Source organism: Terrapene carolina, unplaced genomic scaffold (genome assembly GCF_002925995.2).
Source record: "Terrapene carolina triunguis isolate 2854851 unplaced genomic scaffold, T_m_triunguis-2.0 Scaffold113, whole genome shotgun sequence".
Classification (NCBI taxonomy): Eukaryota; Metazoa; Chordata; order Testudines; family Emydidae; genus Terrapene; species Terrapene triunguis.
Genome location: NW_020664464.1, coordinates 9016983 through 9027940, shown reverse-complemented (window position 1 = coordinate 9027940; position 10958 = coordinate 9016983). Strand labels below are relative to the sequence as shown.

The window sequence follows — 10958 nt, the reverse complement described above, 5'->3', positions numbered from 1 at the left end:
GGATGATGGTTGGTCACCTGAGGGCAGGGCAGTAGAGTTCAAACCAATGACCAGAGAGATGAGAACGGGCATGGTAGGACACCTCCTGGAGGCCAATCGCAGTGCTTTAATTGACCATGGTGTATACATTGGCACCGCAGTGCTGTAGCCCCGGCGCAGAAAGCTCTACGCCTCTCATTGGGGTGGTTTTTTTTAGAGCGCTACAAGTGCGCAGTTTCTGTGCAATAAGTGGCTTGGTAGTGTGTACACCTTGGGAGTTACAGCACAGAAAGCTGCTTTACTGTGCAGAAATTTGACAGTGTAGACAGGGCCTTACTTTAAACCTTCCCAATAGCATTTTGTCCCATTGGGCAAAATAGCATAAAACCTCCCTCCAAATCTTACAAGATCTAAGTTCTGTTGCTAAATTTGCTATTACACAGCTAGTTACAGTATGTACATATACATCTGTATACATTTTATAATTCTTTCCAAAAATTAAAATTAAATAATACTTGCTATCTATCTTGAAATGCCAAGGGAATTATCCTGCCATTTTCCCCATATGATGAGAGACTCCTAAACAATCAGCTTAGGAAGTACACATATGTGATAGGCTGGTAGAGGTTCTGGCCCAAGGTGTCTCCTAGTTTATTACTTTATCTCATGGTTCAATTAAGGGTGTGATTCCCTCCTTCCCCCTCATGTTGGTATTACTGCAGCAAAAACATTAATTGCAAAGATTATTGCTTCACAGTAAAAGGCATCTTCACTGAGACTCTGGATTCTAATATTAAGAGCTGTGTAGTGGTGGAGAAAATTACTATTTTAAAATGATATTTAGATCTGGGGAACTAAGCTTTCGATTCACTTGACTGCACTATAAGATCTCATTGTGAGGTACCAAAGGTATTGTATATATGTGTGTCTATAACCTGGCGGCACAAATACCTAGCCTATATCTTACAGTAAGTATTTTGATGTCTTATTTTAAAGTAGTTTGTACGTTGCGTCAAAGATCATTAAAACCAAATTGACTAAAAATTATTATAACTTTTTGACCTCTTTCAAAGGTTTATATTTTGTAGAAGGGAGAAGGCGCCTATGGATCCTAGCTCCAGTGATTACTCTGATTCTGTGCACTGACTACTGTCTTGTGACCATCTGTGAGTTGGTGACACCAGCCCAGCTGTGACTGCTAGACCAGCCCATCTACTCCCTGATCCCTTACAACTACAAACACCTTTGCGTTCATTGCTTAACGGCAGCAAGAGCCAGATCCGCATGATCCACCACATGATCTGTAGTCTATATATAATACTCAGCTTTTACATGTGCCTGTGTTATTCTGATCTTTCTGTAGTAATAACGCACTCTAAACTCTTTAAATATATTTTAGTCAATAAAGAATTTTAGTCTTGCTGAGGCCAGAGCTAAGGTTGTGTGGATGAGTATAATTGTAAGAAACTAAATATGTGTGTTGTTGGGGCTGTATGTTGGAACTGTAAAGGAGAAGGTGAGTATAAAGGTGTCTGAGAGGTAAATTAAGTGAATTAGGGATGACATGGGTGTCACAGCTGAGGACAACTGAACCTATATTTCCCCCTCGTGGTCCAGTAAGGGCACCTGATCTAGGTTCCCAGCTCCTCAGCCATCACCTCTCGGGTGGAGACCTGCATCTCTCTCCCTCCTCACTAGGGTGACCAGATGTCCTGATTTTATAGGGACAGTCCTGATATTTGGGGCTTTTTCTTATATAGAGGCCTATTATCCCCCCACCCCCTGTCCCAATTTTTCACACTTGCTGTCTGGTCACCCTACTCCTCACTGGGTTGTTTTTTTCCAGGTTGCACAGTTCCCTGCCTATATTGTGAGTTCCCCAATAAGCTAGATGGCCCAAACAGCCAGTATCTCCATTTTGCTTTCTCTCCCGAAGCTACAAACAGCATAACTGCTCACAGTTATAAGTTACCACACGGCCCATTCTAAGCAAGCACTTTTATTCTTAAGGTGAAAGCCTCACAGAGAAAATATATTAAAAATAATAAAATGATGCATGCTAATAAGCTTACCAGAGATCACCCCCAACTCCCACAATGGATCTGGTAGGTGGTCAGTCCTTCAAGCCCCACACAGGTTTTTCTTCTGTGGTTCCAAGTTCATAACCACTTTTTGCTCACAACTAGAACCCATATATGTAGATTAGCCTTTCCTTTATACAGATTGGGTCTGGGATCTTCAGAGACCATGAGTATGTAATCAGTTAGACAATGGTGCTCTCCTCAGGGCATAGCTTCAAAAGGTTGGATCCAACTGTGGGAATTTGCGTTCCCCTGCTCCCAGGCATTTGCTAGGAAACCCACTGAACTTTGTGAGTTCCTTCTTGTTTGGTTCATTGTTTAAAATGGTCCTTTGAATCTCATAACACTTCTTGGGGTTACATACAATCCCACAATAACACATAAACTTTGCATTTATAGTTCAATGGATTCCTAAAGCTATTGAAACTTAATTCAATAAGATCTCTTAAAGATATTGCAGGAAACTGCTGTATCTGTCTCACTGGGTATTAAGGAAATGAGATTTTCAATATTTTTTAAAAAGAGTACTTGTGGCACCTTAGAGACTAACAAATTTATTAGAGCATAAGCTTTCGTGGGCTACAACCCACTTCTTGCGGATACAGACTAACACGGCTGCTACTCTGAAACCTGTCAATATTTTTTGGAAAAAGTGTTTAAGAAATGCAGTTTAGAAACCTTAACTTTAAGTTAACAAAGGAGTTTTTTTGTGGGGAGGGTGTATAAAACTATTAATATTGTGAATGTGCATGCAAATTCATTATGCATTTTGGATTTGGGTACAGACTGTCTACTTCAAACTCTTGCTGGTTGTTAATGTTTTACATGTTTGTTTGTAGTTTTCATGTTTGACATGGCAAAAGTCTGAAATCAATACATTGACTTTTTGCCAGATATTACTGAACTACTTACATATCAGTCTCTTAAGCCTTTTTGTCTCCTTCATTTGGAATCTGAAGCTCTTATATACATTTCACAACTGTAATACATAATGCTCGAGCCAATAACAGAATATCTGATCAGGAAAGCTCTTTGGGTGAATTCTCTGAATCCTATTTCAAGCACAGGCGACGACTTTCCATTTTGTCAGGGGGGTGCTCGACCAGCATCAGCTGCGCCCCAGGCCTTGCCCCCACTCCATCCCTTCCCTCAAGGCCACACCCCTGCCCTGCCTCCACCCCACCTCTTCCCACCGGAGGAAGGAGGGGCAGGTTCATCCGTAGACTTCCTCATGGAAGTGGCTGTCGTTCCATCTCCAGACTCAGCAGATTCTGTGGTTTCTGCCCCTCCTTCCTCCTGCCCATGAGTGGAAGGCTGTGGGAGAATCTCTGAGGAAGATATTTACAAATTTTTTCCTCTCTTTTAAGAAATGCGAGATGGGATTCCCCACAGGCATGGCTACTCCTTACGATACGGGTGGTATTGTCAAAGAGCTCAACTGAACACTGCGTTCAGCATTCCCCCTTTTTTATTAAAGGTGTGATGGAATGAAGGGGAACAGTTTTCCCCCAGCACTGAATAGGTTTGGGGTTGTTAGACTTTTTCAGAAGAATTCCATATTTTTCCTGGGTAGTTTCTGACTGACGTATTCCACCAAATGGGGAGCTGCATTTTAGAGGTGACAATGAGAAACTTTGGTAATCCTAATACAAAATGGCCTCTTCCTGCTCTCATTATTCACATGTAATTTTGTTTGTGGTGTATGCCCAAGAATGAATTTAGCCTGGGCGTGCACAGAAATAATGGGATCAGGCGGTGGGAACACAAACCTGATAAGAGTGCATGTGAGCACAGACTTAATATTGGGGGCAGTGATAGTAAATGTATTGTAGGTAGGTGCTGGATTAAATACGTACAAACCTGATTTGATTTTGGTGGAGGGAAAAGATATGTGAATGCACATAAACCTGATTGATGGGATATGGGCAGGCTAATTACAAACTAACAGTTGGTGTGTGTTAAGGGGTGCGTGCAATCTTGCTTACTGGGGGAAAGGGCACCAATCTAGCCTCTTCCAACACAACCGTCTACTACACCAAACATCCAAATTGACAAGTTTTTTGGGGGAAAAGTAACCAGGTAAAAAGTAGAATAGTGAAAGGTGGCAGAGTTCAGGTGTGGTGTGTGGTCTGTTTGAATGGAAACGCTAATTATCATTCTGTAATGATTATTTTTAATATGGAATTACTGCGAACTGGGACACTGATTCATCAATGTATTTAAGCATGTTCCTAAATGGAAGCACTGACATCAATGGGATGGCTCACATACTTTAAGTTAGTCATGTGCATAAGTACTCTCTGGAATTGGGGTTTTAAGGCTGAACAATTACAGGCTGTTTTTTTTTAATTCTCCTTTTCTTTCTTTTTGGTTCAATAGGTATTTAATTCAAATCATTACTACTATAGGTTGCCATTTTATATAAAATAATTATTTATTTATAAGTAACAAATATCTATGATAAATAAATAAATAGGAACAATAAATAAATAATAGACTGACATAAATATCCTGTTACAAATATCGTAAAAAGATCTGAAAATATTTTCACAGTGCATAGATAGAATAAATAGTAACAACAGCTTTTAAAATTCCACTGCATCTCATTTTAAATCATGTATAAAATATTACTTGATTTTGGTTAGTACTTCTAAAAATGTTGGTATTTAAATTTCTAAACTTCATTGTGAGTTTGTCCTATATTTGAAAACCCCATAATTCCACATGGATTCTCCTGCTAGCCCTGAGGCTGAACTGCTTGTCTTTTATGAAATAATTGGTATTGCTTCACTTTCATCCTGGGAAACTGTAGGTCCTTTCTTCCTGGTCAGAGAGTTCCATTTTCCATCACAGCAACCAAATATGTCTCCAGATGCCCAACTTGCTGATGAGTCTATGTTGGAATCTCTGAATGGAACTCCCACCTCAGGTAGTTTCAGAGAGATTTTTGCAAAAGAGGCAGGAAATATGTTGGAAGATTTCTTGGATTGCCACCTTGACATTCCCCTTCAGGGACACTCGAGGCTTGAAAACCTCTTGGGGCCATCTGAAACGTCTCTCTTCGTTCTGACATTAGAGGAAAATTATGCACATCTTTTTTGTTTGAAAGTTTTTCCAGTTCACATTTGTTATGCTGTTATACTGTGGCTAAGCTGCATGTTACAGTTCAGAGATGAGATTTGATCAGAGAAGAGTTGAACCACAGAAATATATAGCAAACACATAATGTCAACAATGTTTAAGGTCTAACCCTTTCTTAATTTTCTTGTAACTTTTTTGCATCAATATCCTTCATTTTGCAATTTAAACTTTGAGTAAATCACAGCGTATTATCACATAAATTGTAATATGGGCAGTTGGAATTTCATTATGGAGTGAGCGTATTCCATAATAGAAGGTCAAGCATTATGGAGTCTTAGAAGTCACTGTGGGAAGGATCAGTAGAGAGGAGGGAATCCACTGCATGGTACAATTTCATCCAACTGTTTTAACCTCTGTAGTCACTGCATCCTCAGCTGGAATGAAATAATATTTGGTTGAAACACAAAGGGAAAAATAAATTTTCCATTGTATTAATGTCAATTAATTAAATGAAAATATCTTTTCTACACCTCATAATCTCACAAGTCTTACGCTACGTTCATATTTTTAAAAAATGTCTCTAGGAAACTTCTCAAGCTGTGGTATATGATGAGGACAGATTAATAAATAGCAACCCTGGTCTTAACAGAAACACACTACATATGTAGAAGTCAGAGTACTTTGGGGGTGGAGGGGAAGTATCATTATTTGATGACCAAAGTACTGGTGAGGTGGCTAAGGATTCAAAATATATGTGCTTCGTTGCATGGACTGCCAATTATGTAATACATAACAGCACCTGATATGTGGGAGATTATGAAGAATCGCAAACCTAAATAAAAGTAGAAACACAGGAAAATAAATCCATGTAATTGCAAATCCATTTCCAGCACACAACAGGAAGAGCCTGAAGCTGCTGCCATGGACATCAGTTGCTATTTGGCCACTGATCCTGTAGAAGAGGATCAGGCCCTATATAAGCAGAGTTATAAAATATCTGCTATCTCTGTTCAGCTGTATAATTGACACTAATATTAATTCATTTACTCCAAGGAAAAGATTTGTACTGTACCTTAGTTACTAAGGCTTCTAGTGAGGTTGTTAATCAGTACAAAACATCTGGGTATTTCCATGCAAATGATCTCCCAGGCACACAGGCTGTATTGCTTTTCTTTCAGGAAAGCATCTATCCCCTGAAAGTATTTTTTCACTCTCCGACTGGTGATCTGGAGGTCCTCACTTTCTGGGTTGGTTAAGTCCTTCTCCATCTGTGCTCTCACATGCCTCCAGCCGCTGAATTTGCTGGTAAAGTCCACTTTGGAACCTGACTATGGAAGTCCCATCCCAGGCACTTTGGGTGAGGTTTTTGCTAAAGATGTTGAAGATCTCTTGAAGGATCTCTTGAATTGCCACCTTGGCATTCTCCTTTTGGGACACTGAAAGTTGGACAACATCCTGGTTGGGCTTGAAAGCTGCACTTTCATTTATGCATTTTGAGGGGAAATTTCTGCTCATTTTCTGCAGAAGCTCCAAGCTCTCTTTGTTCATTTTGTCCTGCTAGAAGTGAAGCACAGTACTGAGCCGAGATGAGATTTCAGTGGAGAAGAGCAGTATGAGGCAAACATGCTGCAATCACCTGGTGGTCATGGTGATGTTTATACACTCCTTTTCTTTGTGTGGAACCTTGACCCTGGCGTTTGTTGAGGGTCCTACATAGACTGCTGTGTCTTTCCTGTATGTCTCTGAATTTAAGTATTTGGTTTGAGAATGTTTCTTTGACCATTTACTATTTACAAGATTTTCCTTCTTGGAGGTTTCAGAGTTTTTCTTTCTGTTTTTCTTGCTGTTTTCTAGTTCTTTTACCACATTTCCTCCTTTATTTGTTTATTTTTTTGTGAAAGTGACCACGCATGACAATACACAACCCTGTTAACTCATGTTGGATCCACATACATACAGGCTTTTTATCATACATTAATTTCTATAATTTAAGATCATCCAAAATTCCAAAGTGGTATGGAAAAGACCTCCAATTTGTCAGCCAGTGCACTTCCCATTCATAACTTCCTTCATTTGAGAGACAGAAATAGTTGAGGAATATTTAAAGTTTGCTAGGCATGGAGGAAGTAAATGTGGGAGGAAAGGGTTAGGCCTCCCAAAAATATTGGCAAATCTCAACTTTAACCATTTCTTCCAATTTAGAAGGCACATTTAAAATGTAGACAGCACAAACAGTATCTTCCTTCTGTGAAACCACAGGAGATAAACAATGAGTTAAGGTTTCATTTTCTCAGAGCATTCTATTTCCAGGTCTTTATATACATACTGTAGCTGAGGAATAGATGCAGTTGAAAGGTGTGAATATCATGTCCTGTTGATCACTCCAAGTAGCTGACAATAGTGAAAAAGTGAGAATAATTCATAAAACAGGATGAGAAATTAGTATAGTAACACATGCTAGAGAGGTACCCACATGGATGACTATGATTTACAATGTGGTCAGAAGGAGTTTATGCAGAGAAGTCACATTATGGTTTTTGTTTGTTTGTTTGTTTGTTTTTTTAACCAGTTGTGTCCCTGGAATGAAAGAATTCAAATCATTTTAAAAAAATCAAATTCAATGTTCACCATTTTTGCTGGTTCCTTCTCTTTTAACATTTGCCTTCTCCTCAGCTTGGGCAGGGAAATTCTTCTAGTTTGTTTAATTCTCTTCACTTCCTGTGGTCACGGTTCATTTTCTGGTTTTCAAGCCCTAGCACAGACTGTTGTGCTGGAGTTTCCATCATGGCAGGGAAATTCAACAAGAAAACTATTTTCACTGAAATTAAAAAGGAAAAACTTGGGGTTCCTATACACCTCATACATTGGTTGTCACCTACTGCAGCACAGTCTTGTCTAGTGGCTACACCTGCAGCCCTCATTCTGTTGCAAAGAAAGGCATGACAGAGTCCAAGGGGCATAGAGACTTCCCAGCACACACCCTGCTCTCAGCACAGTACAGCTATTCTGCTTGTATTCTGGTTTTGTATATAAACAGAGGGTAGGGCAGCACGTGTGACTTAATATAGTGGTTGATTAGTTTCTAAAATGTTTGGGAGATTTTCTACTCTAGGAGGTGCCAGCTTTCATTCTTTTACACAGCAAAACTGAGCAAAATTGAAGGACATGTAATCTGATTTTACAAGGTCTTGCCCAAGAAAAGCAAGTATGTCTTAGACCACTTCACCTATTTACATTGTAGAGACAGTTTCCCTTTGTACAGCCGGTCTAGAGTATCTTATATCCTGAGATGCAGAACTTAAGGAGCTAGGCCTGGGAAATACTTCAGTAACTGCAACGCATTTTCAGTGTGTATCTTTTCCTCACATAATGTGCTTGAACAGTTTTAAGCATTTTGCTCTATTTTACATAAAGTGGTTACATCTTTACAAAAGGAAATATGATTTTATGTATAATGTACATGTACAATGTAGCATGTGCAATATAAAGTGATGCTTCCTGGCCAATGCAATGTTATAACAAATATATACATGTGGGACACAGTTATGCCTCTAAGAGTGGGGGGCAGCTGCACTGCCTGAGTGGTGGAGGTACAGAACATCACACCATGAAAATGTTACATTTCTTCTGGGAGGATTAGACCCTCAGTAGCTGAACACATCTTTATGAAACTGTCGGCCAGAGTCGGTGGCGGCCCTGGCCCGGGGGCCAGAGTTGGTGCCAGCACAATGAGAGTCCATGAAAATGTTACAAACTGACAGCCTAGTGCAATGGTATGACAAACAGAAAGTGAAACTTGCTACAGGATGCACACTTCATTCATCAGACCACTTGAATTTCAATGTCCAAGCTCAGTGAAATGCACATTGAAAAAAGAATAAAGCTTGAATGGTGAAAAGGCAAACACATTTGAAAGTGACATTCATTTATGTCACTCACTCTGGCATATTTATTACCAACCACACAATCTCTTTGGACAACTCCCTTCCATGTCACTACACTACATCACTGGGAACTACTCAGAAGTGCCCGGGAAGACAGCATGTTCATACCCTTCGACTGTACCTGTTCCTTGGGCTTTTCACAGCTGGTATCGGGTTCTTAAGTAAACCACCCAGTTTCTCAGTGCCCTCTGTCCATCCTCTGGTATTCCCTACACAGATGGGTTTTCCTCTCTCATATTTCAAATGGCCAGGAAATTGCGTGAGATTAATAGAGACTTGTCTGGTCCCAATCTCTCATAGGAATTTTTTCCATGCTTATCACATTTTAAGAGGTCCCTATAAGGTTGGAAGGAGGAAATAAGACAGCCAGAGCATAGCAGGGTTTTCTGATTTTGAGTGCGACACCAGAGAGGGAAAGTTTTCCACCTGCTGGCAAAGTGAAGGAACAGCAGCTTTACACATCACTTCACTGCTGTTATCTGCAGAGTCTAGCAAAGAGAAGCTCTGCAGTAATTCCGCCCCCCCGCCCCGCCCCTCGGCCAAAATTTATTGTTATCACTTAAAAGCATGGATAGTCTTGCTGCCGTAACAGACATTCAGACCTGTCTAGCAGTGCTAACTACAGGAATTTGGGAGTAGACAGACAAATCCCTACTGTAACCTGTAACTGGATGACACTGTTAATCATCATACTCTTCTTAGTCTTTAAATTTTCTTTATCTAAGAGAGCAGGGGGAACCTAAGGAAAGAAATGTAGGGATTCTTTAATATTAAAAAAGGTAATGACTGTGATTTTGTTCTTCTAATGACTTGTTCACTTCCACTAAATAAAAAGAAGGAAACTGAAAGTGAAAACCTCAAGCAGGAAAAACCTTGAAAAGTAGAAAGTGACAAAAGAAAAATCTTTTCCTACGGAATACTTACATTCAGAGACATGGGTCGAAAACACAAAAGTCTACCTTGAACTTGCTCAAGTTCTACACAAACACAAGGAATCTAAGACATCATCATGATCAGCAGGTGGTTGCTGCAATGTTGCCTCATGCTCCTTTTTTCCAGTGAAATCTCATGTCTGGACTGTAACAGGATTTATGTTCTACAAACCAGAATGAACAGCGAGAGTTTAGAGCATCTGGAGAAAATGGGTGGAAACTTTCCCTTTCAATGTCTAAATGAAAGGACAGCTTTCAAGACCAGAGATATCCTCAAGATCCAACTGTCCCAGCAAGAGAATGCCAAGGTAGCCATCAAGCAGATCCTCCAAGAGCTCTTCCATATCTTTAATGACAATCTTACCCAAGCAGCCTGGAATGGGACTTTCATAAAGGAATTCCAAAATGGTCGTCACCAGCAGATTGAGAACGTGGTGATGTGTTTTAGTGCTGAGAAGGGAAAGGAGATAACCTACTCAGGAAATGAGAACCTCCTGCTCACCAGCCTGAAACTGAAAAGATACTTCCAGACGATAGACGATTTCCTGAAAGAAAAGCAATACAGCCGGTGTGCAAAAGCATCTGACTCCATGGCACCTCATCTCACCCGACACACTTCTATATGGCATAGGTAAGAGTCGCATGCAGAGGGCTCTGTTCCTGCATGCACAGGCGTCGACTTTCCATTGTGCCGGGGGGTGCTCGATGAGCACCAGCTGTGCCCCAAGCCCCGCCCCCACCCCACCCCCTCCCTCAAAGCCACACCCCCGCCCCTCCCCCACCCCCCCCCTTCCCACCCCTGCTCCATGTTTTCCCACCCCGTTCCAGCTCCTCCCCGAAACGTGCCACATCCTCGCTCCTCCCTCTCCCCTCCCCAGCCTCCTGCATGCCGTGAAACAGCTGATTGTGATGGGAGGGCGGTGCGGGGAGGGGGGGAAGTG

General features: G+C 40.8%; 1 protein-coding gene across 1 annotated transcript; it reads left to right on the top strand.

Moving 5' to 3' along the window:
• The first annotated feature begins 10193 nt into the window (after positions 1-10193).
• Positions 10194-10652, top strand: LOC112110313 (interferon beta-like). Its single transcript, XM_024205238.1, has one exon. The coding sequence runs from the start codon at positions 10194-10196 to the stop codon at positions 10650-10652; it is 459 nt and encodes a 152-aa protein (XP_024061006.1).
• Positions 10653-10958: the final 306 nt, after the last annotated feature.